Source organism: Scomber japonicus, chromosome 12, assembly GCF_027409825.1.
Source record: "Scomber japonicus isolate fScoJap1 chromosome 12, fScoJap1.pri, whole genome shotgun sequence".
Classification (NCBI taxonomy): domain Eukaryota; kingdom Metazoa; phylum Chordata; class Actinopteri; order Scombriformes; family Scombridae; genus Scomber; species Scomber japonicus.
Window position 1 is genome coordinate 25,812,336 of NC_070589.1, and position 16,113 is coordinate 25,828,448.

The following is a 16,113-nucleotide window of genomic DNA, read 5'->3' on the forward strand; positions in this document are numbered from 1 at the left end:
ACGTCGACCTCATCCTGCTCCTACAGGTTTTTGTTTTTTTTACATAAATACAAAGTCACAAACGCACCTACGCACACACATTTACACAAACATTACGCGCCGCACGTACGTACACAAACGTTATATACAGTCGCACGCACATACATACACGACCGTAGCATGGCACTCTGACACCAAGCGTCCTAGTGTGCACGTTTTTTTTTTTCTTTCACAAGTCCATGGCATGAGCGGTGACTTTAGTCCAAATACACACATACACCATGTATGAATCAAAGCATGGTGGGGTTTTACCTTCCGTTAATTTTTGTTACGTACTGACAAAGATGTAAGGTAGAACATGACTATATAAGCGAGGCGAGCGTATCTCCAGTCTCAACCTTCACGTAGCTTTTCTTCAGATTTCTGTGTCGACGTCTTTCAGACTTCAGGTACCACCAAAAAAATCAGGTTCACAGGACTTTGCCCGTGTCTCCATCTGCAACAGTCCACTCTTTGTCCTCTTCACGTGCCATCTTCTATTTTAAAAAACTTCCTCAAAACAGTCCTTTAGCCTTCTTTAAGTTCACTTGCTTCCACCCTGGCAGACGTTCGTATTCCTCTTTCTTCATGTCTAAAGCTTTCTGTAATGACACAGACACACAACACAGTTTATGAATGACTCAGAAAATTCAACGTTGTGTTTGCTGCATTTAAAAAGCTGTTTCAAAGGGAAGCGTTGGTGTGTTTTCTGTCTCTCATAACAGCTGTGGAGCCGTCGACCGTCAGCCACTGTGGCTACTGAACAACAGGACCAAAATGACATGAGAAATGCTTATTTTATTATCTGTAATAGAGCCATTTTTAATCTATTAAATACCTGAATTACAGCTCATCATATTTACTGCTCAAAATGAGGAAATGTATGCCATTAAATACTTCTAGTAGATTTTATTATTATTATTCTTTAGCTACATGAGTATCAATGAAAGAGTCAATCACTGATCTGCAGCTACTCAGGAATAGGATAATAAATGACATTCTAATAAAGCTTCATTTATTAGTATGTATATGACTCTGAACTCATATTGCAATGTTCTTACATAAGATAACACTTCATTTATAACTGTGAGGAAAATTCAGTGCATGATTTTCCAAAATAAGGATTCAGATGGTTTTAAATGCTGGTTTGATGCCTTTTCTCTTTCTCAATGTTCTCTTTTATCTGTAGCTTTATACATTTTGAATATTTGTCTAAATGTTCACTTTTATTATCTAAATAAACTTTTCTGGACATTTCCATCTTTTAAATCACTATTTACGTCACAACCGGATATTTTTAAACACTGGTCTACACGACATGAAGTTGGAAATCATCTGTGGGTGTTTTTCCTGCTCTATCAACAGAGGACAAGTTTAGTTTAGTCGTGGTCATGCCTCCACTTTGTGCTCCACAGACAGATGGTGAGTCAGACTGCAGTGTGGCTGTCGGTGAATCATGAATGCATTTTACATGAACTGAGAGGAGAGAGTCTCAGGTGGAAGGTGAGTGTGAAGAGAAAGAATAGCACCAGCAGAGAGAGAGAGAGAGTGTGGAGTGATTACAGGAGTGTGGTGTAGTCGGAGGTGCCGAGCAGAGCGATACAACGAGCTGCACAATTAAACGTGTTAATGACCACAATCAACAACAGTATTAATTTGGCAAAAAAAAAAAAAAAAAAGTGTTTAAACGTCTAATTTACAAATTCAGTTGTTCATATGCGGGAGGGAGGTGTGTTAGACGCTGTTGGAGTGTAAGTTGTTCTCATTATCGCTGCAGCTTGTATTGAAGCTCATTCCTGATAGAGAGAAACATGAAAAATGAGGACTTTATTTTTTTCAGTGAGTCAAATTTTGGATTATAAGGTAAAAATGATGAATTCATACATAAAAATTATTAGATAATAAGTCAAAAATGTCACCTAATAAGCCAGAATTATAATAGTTTTCTATTTTTATCATATATAACTTTTCATCTATTCATTTTCTTGGCAGGAATGAGCTCTATGTTCGGGTTGTCTGTCATTTCACATTTATCAGCACCAATCCTTTAGTGACTTCAGCTGATTTTAAAAAGGACTCTATCGTAACGTCTAACCGAGTAGTCTGGGATGATCTTTTTCTTAATTGACGTCATCGTGCAGCCGTGCACAAAACTTTCTTCCTCAACCGGCACCACACTTAAAGAGACGGGGAGTGAAAGAGGAAGAGTGAGTCAGAGTTACATCCACATACTGTAAAAAAAAAAAAAGAAAAAAAAAGAGAAACACAAGCTGACGTGCTCGAGAGAAAGAAAGGCGGGGAGGTCGCCAGTGCTGATGAATCACACAAGTGGCTCTTCTTACCTGAATCCACCTACAACTTGGTCTGTAAAATGAGAGTTAGATGGAGTTAGGGATGGAGGATATGAATGAGGAGTTCAGTCTCAGCACACTGCAGGATATTTACAGATGGAGAGCTGTGATGTACTCTCTTGAATCTTTGCCTCATTTATGTTGGATTTCTTTCACTGTGAGCGGCTCCTCAAATATGGCAAAGCACTGAATCTGTTAGTGGAAATATTTTCATGTCCATCTTTCAAGCCGGTTAGTGCAATTTAAAGTGTTTTACAGATGATCGATAAGTTGATAATAAGACAGTAAAAATGTAAAACAGTAAAAAATCATTTGAAACTAATGAGCAGTAGAAATGAAAATGATGAAAATGTAAAACCAATAAAATACATTTGAAAGAGTAAAATAGATCTATAAGCAGATTTGGTCACATGTAACACATGAGCCATAAAGTTTAGCTCCGAGTCAAAGATACCTTCAAGGGATCCTGCCTGCTTTTGGTTAATTATCTATGGAAATACATCAGTAATGCACAGAAATGACTAACAGAGGTTAAAATGTCAGAGAGTGGATTCTTCATCTATAGACAATGATGGGAGACAACTGGCAAAGAAAAAATCTGTTGTCCTTGAATTATAAAAATGTCTCACAAAACAACAAAAATAAACATTTTTCTGTGATGAGGAACTTATAATTTATGGCTGCGAAGTTCTAGAGATTGATGTAGAAGCATTTGTTGTTTTATGATTTATTTAATACTAATTTAATTAAAAAACCCCTCTTGAACAGGCGAAAATGTCTTAAAAGTCTAAAAAGGGAAACATATACTTATTTTTTAACTCCATGAACCTTTACTGACCTCGAAGTCTTGGTCAGACAGGTAGATCTCCAGGCGGAGCGGGTCGACTCCCTCTGGGAGCGGCCGGGCCTGAAGCTGAGCCAGAGGGAAGGTGTTCTGACAGAGACGGGCCAACACGTCCTCCACCAGGATGATCTGGTTACACACCTCCGCCTCCTGCAGTAGCAACACAGCACACAGTGTCAGAGGGTAATAAGGGGTATATTTTGATCCTTTTTTGATTCCGCACAGTTTTTTAAAAGCATTTTTGAATGAATACTTTATATGCTTTGGGTACAGTATTAGGGTAATAAAGATATGAATGTAATCAAATAAAAATGTGCGTCTGACCCTTTCTGTGATCTCAGCCACGTCCTCTCTGTGCTCCCAGCTGGGAAACATGTTGGTGAAGGTGAGCGGCTCCAGACCGGCGTGGATCAGGTACGACTTCTGAGACTTCTTGTCATTTTTCTCTGGAAGAGGAAGTCACAAAATCATTTGGGTATTGAAATGAACTGAATAAAGGAAAATCTATCATGGAATTTCAGCGAGTGTGATTAAAATGAGGGGATGTGCAGAAATATTAATTAATTTTATCAACATTCACAATTGCTCTTATAATTCAACAGTAAATTGAATGATTCTTAATTTATCCATGTAAATTATTGGCAGTGTGTGAGTGGAAATTGCTATCTGGTGATCAAATTGTGAAAAGCGTTAACTCCAAAAGCCAAATTTCCTTGACACCAGTGATCCCTCTTGCTGGAAATTTATATATTTATTATATATTTAAATATATTTATATTATATATTTAAATATGTTCCAGCTATCACCTATTATTCACTTACCTCTGCAGTACTGCAGCACGGTCTCCATGGCACACTTCCTGTCTGCATCCCAGCGGATACGAGCCGATCCGGTGCACTCGCTTTCCTGAGGCCACCATCCCTGCCACAAGTAAACCTCATGGAAGTTATCCACCAGGAACAAAGCTGCGGGAGAGAGAGAGAGGTGTCACTCTTTCAATGACACTCTGCAGTCTGTTTGACATCTAATTAAATTATGAATCTTCAGCATGTAATGTACAGAAGAAAGAATTTTTAAAGTCAGTAAATCCACAAGGGTAAAAACCTCAAACATGCTGTCTGTGCGTCTGTGTCTTACCAGGCTGTGATGCGTTGTATAGGTCCTCCTGCAAGAAGGGCAGCGAGCTGACCAGGTCTGGAGCTCTGGACGGGTGGAAGAACTCATTGGCCACAAACTCTCCAGATGTGCTGCTCAGCTGGAAGAGCCGCGGGGTGAAGTTGAATTTACCTGGATCTGAAAAAGAAAAGTAGAAAACCAACAACATATATCATCCCTCTGAGTTGTGACATTGTAGAACCCGAACTTAGAGATTAGTATAGCATCTCAAATTTTGAGTGCAGGAACTTGAACCTAAAAATTTGCTTGTGAGGTTCTTATTTACTAGTCTGATTTAAATCATTATTATGTATCATGTATCATTGCAACCATCTCACCCTGCGTACAGTATTTAAAAGATTAAAAGTACTGTTTGCACATAACAGAAAATACATACATTTGGAGGAGTTGGTGTATGTTTGTCAGCTCATCAGCAAATGAGGTAATATATATAACATAATATCACATTTTACCTTAAAGAGTTGATTATGTGATGGATCTTTTACCTTGCAGCATGCAGTCGTAGGCCTTCCTGTCTTTTCTCCCCAGAGCCTCCCAGAAGCCCGGAGGCTCCACTCCCTCATCACATTCATGGATGGTCACCTTGCTGCTGCTGTGGAGACCTGCTTCCAGAGGACACCTGAGAGAAGCAGGAGGGAGTCAGTGTGTCAGTAAACTACATTTTAATCTGTATTTATGTGTTAAATAGTATCTTTAAATTCATCCCAAAGTGAAACGATAGCACTCACTGTTCTTTGATCTTAAGTGCCGCTGTGTTTCCCACACTGCGAGTGTGTAGCTGCGTCTTGCAGCCGTGCCACAGATAGATGATGGCTTTGTTAATGTTGAGCAGGATCATGGAGGCTCGGGAACGCAGGCTGCTGCAGTGACTCGCCACCTCCAGCAGGTGGCCCTCTACCGGCACCTCGCCCCGCACGCAGTACAGACGCCAATCACCTGGACAGACGGGCAGGTGAACACGATCAGTGGAGAGGGAAAGAAAGAAATAACACAAACAAAACCAAACTTTTTTGTTAGCAAATTACAACAAATGACTTACACATTTATGTGTCAAGAAAACTAAATAATCAATAATAACCATGTTGATCCATTATGTTGTTTACTTTCATTGCTGATATGTCAGGGGTCCAGTACCCATAAAAGTCTGTGCAGGACTGACAAATTCCTTAATAATCAGATTAATAGGGGGATTTAACAACCACTCTGCCATTTAGATAATCAATATTTACTCTGAGTGTTCTCCTCCTCCTCCTCCCTCTTGCCAGCGTGGACAATCATCCCTCCGTTGAAGCACTGGAGGAAACATGGAGGCTCCCTCCCCTGCTGCACCTGGACCTGAAATACACAGTTCAGGATGCTGCTAATACAGACAGTATACAGTATATTCAATAGTATAATCGTAGAGTAGTAGAGTAGGTTCATTTGGTTCCTATTCATATAATGATGCAAAATAAATTGTGACACAAAAAATAAGTTGCTTTCTCCACAGTCAGCCTCGATACCTGATATCTTGATGCCTTTCTTATAGAGGGAAGAATTAACTTCAAAAGTGTGTTTAACTACAGCAGCTCAAATACTGAATGCCCCACTTTTATGTTTTTTCTTCATCTAACTGCACTTTCATTGCGTTTTGTTTATCTGATTATTATGTGGTGTGAGGCCTTGTCTCCTGTACCTGCGCCCCTCTCTCCTCGTCCAGCTCCACCGTCATCAGCGCCGACGTTCCCTTCTCGCTGACCGTGGAGTATCGGCCCTGCCAGAAGAAGTAGCAGCATCTCTCCTTTCCTGGCCCGCTACTCCTCGCCTCCGGGTTCTGCCTACGACCGACTGGGATACACAAACAGAAGAATTTAAGTTAAAATTGACTTTTACTGACATTTTATTTATATTGTAATTAGCATCTAGTAATGAATACATGTTAAGGTCAAAGTACTTCCACAGTCACTAACCTGAGGTGGTGACCGTGTACTTCCATTTGACCACGTAGGCGTCTCCCTCGTGGAACTGGCCGATGCTCTGGCGTGGGAGGCGGCTGTAGTCGAACTCCAGGATGTGCCAGACGTCCACTGAGACTGTGCTGATCTCCTGAGTCCTCATGTGGTCCTCGGTCTCCACCGGGCCATGACCGCGGCCGACATTTATACCGTCCAAGATGGTGGAAATGGATGATTGGAGGACAGGCAGCATCAGGGTGGCGTCATAAGGCCGGCAGTCTCGTCCTGGAGCCTCCTGGGAGAGAGAGAGAGTTCAACAGGGAGAACTTGTGATTAATAAATGTATATACTCTGCTTTTTCTGTACTGTATGATGTGCCTTTGTGCACCTTCAGCTCAGGCAAGGGCTCGCATTCCTCCTTCGGTGTCGGCGACTTTGCTTCAGTCCAATCCACAAACTTCTCCTTGAACAAGATTGTCTCGTTGTGCTCTGTCAGCCTGCCGAATATCGCCCAATCAGGACGGCCCTGGCCCTTCCTGTGGTGAGATGAACCAACACACACAAAGAAAGGGAGATAAACATGTCAGAAATGAAACTTTAGACCATTCTATGCTACATCAAAAGCTGTAAAAAAAAAAGTAAGAAGTAAGACCATGCTTGTTAAATTTGTGTTTGCATGTGCCAGTTCATATACAGTATGTGTGTTTTCTGTAGCTAAAAGTGATAACTGTAGCTAAAATATAAAGATGCAAAAATATAAAGATGCAGATGGTGGCAGTACTATAATCCTAAACAACCTAAAGAGGAAAGTCAACACCTTTAAACTGTATGTCTATGTGCTATTGTGCTTCTACTGTGAGAACCGTGTTTTAGAGCAGAGAGTGAGGATATAAAAACACTCCTCCTTTCTTTAATGGAGTGTATTGGTTTAAGGATTAAGTTTAAGTAAAGGTTTAGGTAATAGTTGGGGATATGTTAATAAGGGTCAAATTTTGTACCATATATCAGGTCACATACTCACATTATGGGGACTCACCTCCCTTTAGATGACAAAAAGCTTGCAAGGTAAACTACTTATTTCAGGGTTAAGACTTTTACAGTTAAGGTTTAGGGTTATGGTGAGTTTGAGATTGAGGTAAGCACTAGATTTATATTTAATGTCAGGGAAAGCCTTGAAAGAATGAACATAATTCAAAATAATATCCTCACAAGTGATAAAAACAAGTGTGAGTGTTCCCACCTGGGGATGAGTGTGTTGCAGCCTCCGGGGTCCAGCGGGTTGATGTCACAACAGGTGTAGTCAAACGTCCCGTTCCAGAGATGTTTGGCGAGCTGGAAGGCCACTTTCCTCTGGGCCAGAGTCACCTCTTTGCCGTGCCACACATACACCTCACTGCCGAAGTCAAACACCAACACCTGCAGCACGCACAACACAGCACAACAACCATTCAACTTTCTCTTTTGTACTAATTAATATTCAGGTCATTTTCATTTTTAAGTATTTTAAAATTAAAATGTTAATCATTTACAGTTTGAAAGAGGGGTTTCTGGTCTTAGCCCCATTGTTCATTTTTTACCAGCAGCAGCAGCAGCAGCAGCAGCAGTGCACTGATGGATGTAGGAGGTGCTTGTCATGCCACCTGTTGTTGCTTGGTAACCAATTAAAACCAGAGCTCCTCTGAAAAAGGAACCTAAAATATTTCAATATTCAGCTCGTGTCATAAAGGAAAAGCCCACCATCAGATACTTTTACACGCTAGTTTTAAATTAATGATGAGCTACACACTGGGATACAGATCATGTCTTGATCCCATTGCACTTTGGTCTAATGAGGCTACCGGAACAGAAAAATGGGTTTTCATCTGATAGTAGTGAGTCATGGTGCAACCTAAAACTGAACACAGCCAGTGAAAAGCATCCAGATGGCTCACAGTATGACACTTAATTAAATCCATCAGTTTAAAAAGACTGATAGGACATTTTTAACACTGACATAAAAGAAGAGAGACATATAAGACAAAACGTTTTTACTGACATCTTTGGATGCCAGCAGAGAGCTGTGAGGGACCTTCCCCCACTCTTCATCATCAGGAACCAGTTTGTCATCCAGCAGACGGAAGATACAGTTGGTTTCCACAATGGCATTCTCAAACTGCTCGTCCTCCTCCGGTGGACCCGCCGCTATCGCACAATTACACATCAACGTTAACAGGATATCTGTACTCTCACTTTAAGACATTTTAAATGGAGACCTTAACTGCCAATTTTTTTAGACCTAATTTCTTACATTGGTAAGCAGTTTGTCCTCCTAAAATTGCCCAGAACTGCTGAGTATCTGGACTCTGTGAGTTGACCCCTTCCTCGATGGTCTGCAGCTGGTTCGCCCTGCACCCCATATCCTTCTTGGTCTGGATGAATGTGGCAAAATCTTTCGCCTGAAGGTAAGAAAAAAGGAACCTCAGCCTTTGAAAATGGTGAGTTGCAGTGATGATGTATGGGTGTTTCATACTCTCATGGTGACTTTGATGTAAAAAGAAAAACTAATCAAGGACTGGTTAACTGAGCTTTTTATATTTATACACAAATTCTGACAACCCAGTGCAACTAGACAACAATATTGTCATGTACTGAAGACAAAATATGACTTGGTGAATCATGTTGGGCCTTTTGTGCATAAAATCTTAATAAAATAAGTAAACAGTATTGGGCATGAAGCCGGAGTAGAAAAAACTAATGTTTATTAGAAAGTGTCTAGACAGACCTCCTTTGGGGAAATGGAAGGGATCTAGACTAGCCTGAAAGCATGTGTTTGATGAGGAGCACAGATGGGAATATGTGTCAGAGTGTGCTTGTGAGTGTATGAGAGAGAAAGTCTGTGTGAAGAGAAGTGCAATCAGCAAGAGAATCACAGATTAATCATGTTTATTCAAATGTAACCTAAAACAAAACTCTGTGAATCTGCTGTTACAATAAAAGTAAAATACTCACCTTTGCCCTCTCGATGACATTTGAGAACTCTCCGATCCAGACAAAGCAATGCTCCGGAGTGACGAGCAGGAAACAGTCTCCACTGTTAAGTGATGACGCTCTGGGCTCGACTAATCTGGTCTGAACGTGACGACGACCTGGACAGAATGATGTCAGATTTATTCACCTGCATATCAGGAATATCAGTGTATGAGAAAAACTCTAACTGACATTTAACAATAAAAGGTAGTTGAGTGAAATATATATACCTCAAAACGCAGGCTAAACAGCACATAATAACTCAGCACAGTCAAATATGAGTTCTTACCTTTGATGTGCATCAGCATGAGGTTCTTGTATGGCACAGCGCTGTTGTTAGACATCTGCTCGGAGATGTTGACGCTGCGCAAATTCACACTGCTGAAGTTTTCTTTACTGGCCAGACCTGCTAGAGCGGCATCAGAGTACTCAGAGGTTTTAGATACTGAAATGAAAAGAGACAATTTATTTTTAAAAACCCAATGCTACAGGGGGTAAAAAAAAATACACAAATGCTTCATTAAAATTTAACGCAGCTAAATTTCAGGAGTAAACTCTGATGTAAAAGTGGTTCATATGAGGCTGCGTGCCAATTGGTACTGTTTGTACAATCATCAAAGAGGTGAGGATGGATTATTTTTGTAGTGCTTGAAGCACAATTTCTGGTTTTGGTGAGAAAATGAGGAAGAAGAGGATAAATGGGAAGGTTTCCAATCTTCAGTAGAAATTTTTTTTTACTTTAAAGCAGAAGGCAGAGATGCTGATTTGTCACCTTCCCCAAAACACACACTGTGATCCATCCACTCACTCTTCTCAGTCTTTATCCTCTTGCTCTCTAGCTGTGCCACATTCAGTCTCTGCTCGGTGTACTCGTGTCTGATGTCCTCTCTGGCCGCCAGCATCTTTAGAGGGTTTCTGGAAGACTGGACGTTCCTGGACGGGCGCACCGACCGCTTGTGCTGCACCATGGCTGAAGTCAGTCTGGTAAAGGAGACAACCAGGGTTTATGAGAATGATGGGAAATTGGATATATTAATTAAGAGGTTGGCAGTTTTTATTGCATAACTAAAGGTGCGAATAACTTGCTAATAGACTGTTGGACGTATTGCTTTCTCGTAAGTTGTTCACTTAAATACTTAACGGCTTCATATCATTACTAAATGAAATGCTTGACTAATTTACAACACTTATATATGTAGCAGAGGTCATTTGGGAGGTATTATGAGCAGTGAACATCTCATCAATAAGTAAAGTTGTGTTATATGATGTTATATATCATCCACTACAGTCATCATTAAAAGCTTTATTATTTGCTCACTTTGGACCCTGAGAACCGAATATGGCGTCAAAGTCCTCGTTGATCTCGATCCTGGTGGGCATGCGCGGGAATTCAGCAACGCGTCTGTAGAATTTGGAGAAGATCTCGTCGTCCAGCTTCATCACTTCCTTCACTGCCTTCTCAGTCACTGTCAGTGTGGTTTCCTGCAGACCTGCCACTGATCACAACAGAAAGATACAAGAGAGAATAGATGAGGCACAAAAAGGCGTATGACTTTTAAAATCTAAACCTTTTTAAAATCAAGAAGAGTTTCTGCATGTTCAGCAAACCCCTCATTGGATAATTAATACAGGTGAAGAGATCATAAAATCATATTGCCATACAGGATACTGAATACAATTTGCAGGCTAAAAAAGAACAAAAATAGCTAAATGCAGCAAAGTACTGGCAGTGATTCACATTAGTCATTTGATTTCTCATTACTATCAAAAATATTGCTAAGCTGAGCTAAAAGTAAGAGTGGAAGTACCTACCTTTGCTATTCAGACGTCCCAAGAAGTTCTCCAACTTGTCTAATTTCTTATCTGATTCCATTTCAGGTCTGGCCTCAATTTCTAAAAAAAGAACAATTAAACTCTCTTTAAAAGAAAGTCAAAACACTCATTTTGGTTTGTCTCCTCATAATTATTCCCATTTTAGGTAATTAAGTAATTTTACGCAGTTAATACATTTTTATAAAGTAATAATTATGTTCACCTCTGGCTTAATCCGAGGGACAATTTATATGACTGAATAAGAAATAAAAAAGACCCTCAGGTTAAATGAAATGACACTGGTTATTAGAAATCTTGTCTGACTGGGATTTATCCAGCTGACGTGGCAGTGATGACACAGGATTTGCTAATCTGTCTCACCCTCTTGTGGTTTGTTGACAGCCGGCATGCTGCTCTTGAGTCTGGTGGAGACCGGTGAAAGGATGGGACTGATAACTGAGGAGGAAGCAGCCAGGCCTGAGCACATACACACACACAGACACACACACACACACACACACACACACATAGACACGAGATAAGACAAAATAACAGTTCAGTTGAAAGAAGCTCTTTTCTGCACCAGTTCAGTGTATTCAGAGTTCACTGTTAACTTACTAAAAAAAGAACATTACAAAGAGGTGTATTTATAATAATAATAAGAAAAGCACTTAAATGCTGTCTTCATATTCAGCTGTCATTTTTGATTCAGCACTAAGCAACTTCACACTGTAGCAGCCCCAAATGGCAGCGTGATGTAATTGTTTGTATTTTTAAATACCCGAGTGATGTGACATAATCAGCACACACTGTCTCCCTCTCTTGTTTCTATGTGGCTGTTGGAGCTTTGTCTGGGAAGAGCAGCTTCTGTATTTTTCTCTAAAATGTTGATTTTGCAGCTCTTGTGTGGAGTGGAAATGTTTCATATGACTACTCCATGGTTTCAAAATGTTATACAGGCAAAAAGAGCTAATGTACAGAGTCGGTTGGTGTAATGGTTTAACTATATAGCATTTTAGATTCATGCACTGACCTTTCTTGACCATACGAGAAGCCACAGTGTACTGGGTGGAGTCATTGGCCGCTCCCTTGCCCTTTGATTTCCAGGCATCCTCCCGAGTCGAAATCATGTGTTTCCTCTCCTCAATTGTCATCTTGGCCTCAATCTCCTCTCCGCTCTTCTGCACAGACATCAGCAAATTAGACAATACGTCAAATTACGAATCATTATCAAGTTTGTCTCGCATGCAAAACAATTATCTATGCAAGACGGAGTCCGACTGTCTGCTTTCATTTCAGGGTGTGTTGCAGGGATTTCTTTAACAATTTCACCACAAAACCTAAAAAAAAAGATATAGTAATAGTGTTCAAATACTCACAGGCATTGTAAAAGCTCTACTACCCAACACTAACTAACACTACATCACCTCTTTTACAGCTTCACTATAACTTGATGTGACTCCTCGCTTCCCTCGAGAGCAATTATTCATGTAGTAACAGCATCAAACCGAGCAGATATAAAAAGATTTGATGCATTCGAGCGAGCTAAGTGCATGTCCTTTTTCTAGACTATATAAGTGACATGATTCCACAGTAAGAGTGATGGCCCGTACCCTGAATTATACTCACGCTGTCGTAACCAAATAAAACTCAACACCACCAAAACCGGCCCTTCACACGAGTAGCTGCAAACCAAGCGAGAAAGATAAAACTGCAGTACATGCAGCCCCAATCGAGCGTTCCAGGCGCAACGTCCTTACCTGAATGTGATGGTCAATATACTGACACTTTTGGCCGAGGGAGATAGGAGGAGAAAAAGTGGAAGAGAAGACAGGTTCCTAAGGATGTAGAGGTGGATGTATAAGTGGAAGGGAAAGAAAGGAGGAAATGGACAGAAAAGTAATGAGCATGCACAGGTGAGATGAGAGAGGGATGCAAAGATGGGCGGTGCAAAGCCAGAAACAAACAAGTCCATTCTCTATAATTATAGAACTAATACATAAATATATGAATGGATAAATAAATAAATAAATAAATAAAGAACTCAGTACTAATTAAACACAGCTTTACTATAAATCTCATTGGTTTTGGAGCATAAAAACACGATATACATATCTGTTTGTCTTTCTTTGATTAACCTTCCTGTTGTCCTCGTGTCAAGGAAGGAAGGGATGAAAAAGGGAGGAAAGGAGGGAGGAAGAAGGAAGGAAAGGAGGGAAGAAGGAAGGAAGGGAGGAAGAAGGAAGGAAGGAAAGGAGGGAGGATGGAAGGAAGGAAGGAAGAAGGAAGGAAAGGAGGGAGGAAGGAAGGGAGGAAAAAGGAGGGATGAAGGAAGGGAGTGAGGAAAGAGACAGGAAGGAAAGAAGGAAGGAAGGAAAGCAGGGAGTAAGGAAGGAGGGAAGGAAGGAGGGAGGGAAGGAAAGAAGGAGGGAGGAAGGAAGGAAGGAAGAAAGAGAGAGAAGGAGGGAGGGAGGAAGGAAGGAAGGAAGGAAGGAAGGAATGAGGGAGGGAGAGAGAGAAATGAAAAAAGGAAGGAGGAAGGAAGGAAAGAGAGAAGGAGAGAGGGAAGAAAGAGAGAAGGAGGGATGGAGGAAAGACAGAAGGAAGGAAGGAAGGAAGGAAGGAAGGAAGGAAGGAAGGAAGGAACAGTCCAAACAGACGGGGTCAATTTGACCCGGAGGACGACACGAAGGTTAAGAAAATTAGAATTATGATTTCTTTATTATCATTTCTCAGCTAAATGAAATCTGTCCTCTAACCCTTTTGACCCATCCTACACACTGTAGGACGCGTCTGGGGACCAACACCAGATCTTTTTACCAGTGCGTTGGTCAGGGGCACCAACAGGAGTATTGACCCCTGATGGTGGGAGGAAACCAGAGCACCCGCCAGAAACCTCACACAAACATGGGGAAAACATGCAAACTACACACAGAAAGGACCTGGGTCAGCCAGGGTTTGAACCCAGGACCTTCTTGCTGTGTTAGAAACAGTGCCAACCATTGAGCCACTATGCCACCATGAAACTAGTTATTAAGCTTTTAATACTGGAATCCCCTGCTTGTTAACAAAAAGACCATGCATACCTTAATAAATCATTAATCAGCATTGAATAAGATTTACACTTTTACTGTTAGTAACAAAGCATCAAACAGCTGAAGCCTTTTTTCTCCTGCTGCTATGTAACTCTAGACAGGCACAGCTTGTCACATATTACATTACCAGTGCAGTTAAAACAGAGAACAGTTTAAAGGTGCGTGGAGTGAAAGATGCTACTACAATTATTGTAATACTTCTATGTTCTGCTCTACGTTTACTCTACTGTATATCAATGGTTCCCAACCATTCTGGCTTGTGACCTTTTTAAACAATAAAAAGTCAATATTTCTACCACTATAGAAACAAGGTGTAGACAGATTTGTTTTTACCTCTCAGATTGATTCATTTCAATATATTTGAGGATTGAGGACGTAAAATGATTACATGTTTTACAAGAAAAAAAGCTACGAAAAATGTCCTAAAAAATAAACACAGTATTACAAAGCTGGTAGGAAGGTTTTTGGTCTTCTTTCCTAACGTGTTAATCATTTCACAGTCCCTCAGATTTAACATTAAAGGGTCCTGAGCCCCAAGTTAGGAACCACTGATCTATTTTCTAGCCTCTATTCTTAGTTTTGTAAATCGCTTCTTTTTTTTTTTTTAAACTTCAAACAAAGTCATTTTGTTCTCAAGCCAAGAAGACAAATGAAAAAGCATCAAGTATCAGTGTGCTTGAAAATATGATTCTTATGTACTCTTTCATTAAACAGCATTTTTCTGTAACTTTTCCTGAAACTGTAGAGACAATAAAAGAACATCTAATATTCCCAGACTCTACCGACTTTATTGGTCAGCAATAGAAGCTGTTTAAAGTCTATTTTGACTCTCAGTGTTCATTTGTGAAGATGTGAAGATTGAAGTTTGTTTAAAAAATAGGAAAAAAATGATTTAGATTCAACTTTCCTGAGACAAGTTTGCTTTGAAGTAAATCGATGACTTAATGCCGCTTTAAGACAGAATCAGCAAAAGTGCAGAAAAGCTTAATAAAGTTCGAGCATCAGCTGCTTTCCAACTACCCGCTGCTTCAGAGAGTAGCGTTTCAGACTGCAAGTGAAAGATTTGAGGAGATGCATTCAGCCTCACACAAAGTTCACAAAGCTCTGATTGGACAACAACTTGTCCCACATGAAGCTGATTGGCTCGGGGTCGGAGTGTGTGGCTGCCAAAGGATCTTACCCACAGCTGTTCAGACACAGACACAGAAGAGTATTCCTGAACGACCACCCCTTCCTCCTGAAGGGTTAAACACAGGGGAAGTACTTGGTCAGAGGGAGTGTGGAGGGAGGAGGGGGGGGGGGGGTCATTGTTGCCCCGGGTTTAGGGGTGAGACCGCCTGGAGGATTACCATCCAGGGTTTAAGCAGGCAGTTTCGCCTCACAGAATACTAATGTGAAGTAGATGAGCCCCAGAAAAAAAAGTGCCTGAGTCCTAAATCCAGACATTAGAGGTTTTTTTGAGCTCATAATTAAATCTTAGCTGCTGTTTAAACCAATATAGATACATATTAATACATAAAAGAATACACTATTGAAACATTTCCCTTCTGTCAAATCAGCTTTCCATGTGTGGCATTATCTGGAGATTTAAGTGAAAAGTGGATCTTGTAGAGAAGAAAGAAATTATTGCCAAATACTCCAGACTACTAATACTACAATCAGATTGTCCCATATGCTTTCTAGCCGACAGCCGATGGGGGATGGATGCTGCACATATCTGGACCACTAGGCTCAAACAACAGATGGACTCATGGGGGAAATTAAAGGAGCACTTAGCAAAAAGAGTGCAAAGGGGAGCTGTCATAGTAACCCTGAAGACTGGGAGATGAAATGTGGCACTAGAGTTTAGCCTTTTTACTAATACCAAAGAGTGTAA

General features: G+C 40.6%; 1 protein-coding gene across 1 annotated transcript in view; it reads right to left on the bottom strand.

The window, feature by feature from the left end:
* Window positions 1-450: 450 nt before the first annotated feature.
* svilb (supervillin b) overlaps window positions 451-16,113 on the bottom strand; it is a 42,637-nt gene continuing 26,974 nt past the window's right edge. The window contains exons 19-41 of the mRNA XM_053330772.1: window positions 15,418-15,474; window positions 12,903-12,980; window positions 12,176-12,323; window positions 11,524-11,619; window positions 11,143-11,223; window positions 10,649-10,826; window positions 10,139-10,311; window positions 9,620-9,775; window positions 9,313-9,449; window positions 8,612-8,759; window positions 8,360-8,505; window positions 7,565-7,740; window positions 6,713-6,860; window positions 6,340-6,619; window positions 6,066-6,217; window positions 5,620-5,725; window positions 5,119-5,326; window positions 4,876-5,009; window positions 4,352-4,507; window positions 4,036-4,179; window positions 3,538-3,659; window positions 3,208-3,363; window positions 451-620 (exon numbers count right to left, since the gene is read on the bottom strand). Coding sequence (XP_053186747.1) covers window positions 534-620; window positions 3,208-3,363; window positions 3,538-3,659; window positions 4,036-4,179; window positions 4,352-4,507; window positions 4,876-5,009; window positions 5,119-5,326; window positions 5,620-5,725; window positions 6,066-6,217; window positions 6,340-6,619; window positions 6,713-6,860; window positions 7,565-7,740; window positions 8,360-8,505; window positions 8,612-8,759; window positions 9,313-9,449; window positions 9,620-9,775; window positions 10,139-10,311; window positions 10,649-10,826; window positions 11,143-11,223; window positions 11,524-11,619; window positions 12,176-12,323; window positions 12,903-12,980; window positions 15,418-15,474 — 3,267 coding nt within the window. The 3' untranslated portion in view covers window positions 451-533. The remainder of the gene's footprint in view (window positions 621-3,207; window positions 3,364-3,537; window positions 3,660-4,035; window positions 4,180-4,351; window positions 4,508-4,875; window positions 5,010-5,118; window positions 5,327-5,619; window positions 5,726-6,065; window positions 6,218-6,339; window positions 6,620-6,712; window positions 6,861-7,564; window positions 7,741-8,359; window positions 8,506-8,611; window positions 8,760-9,312; window positions 9,450-9,619; window positions 9,776-10,138; window positions 10,312-10,648; window positions 10,827-11,142; window positions 11,224-11,523; window positions 11,620-12,175; window positions 12,324-12,902; window positions 12,981-15,417; window positions 15,475-16,113) is intronic.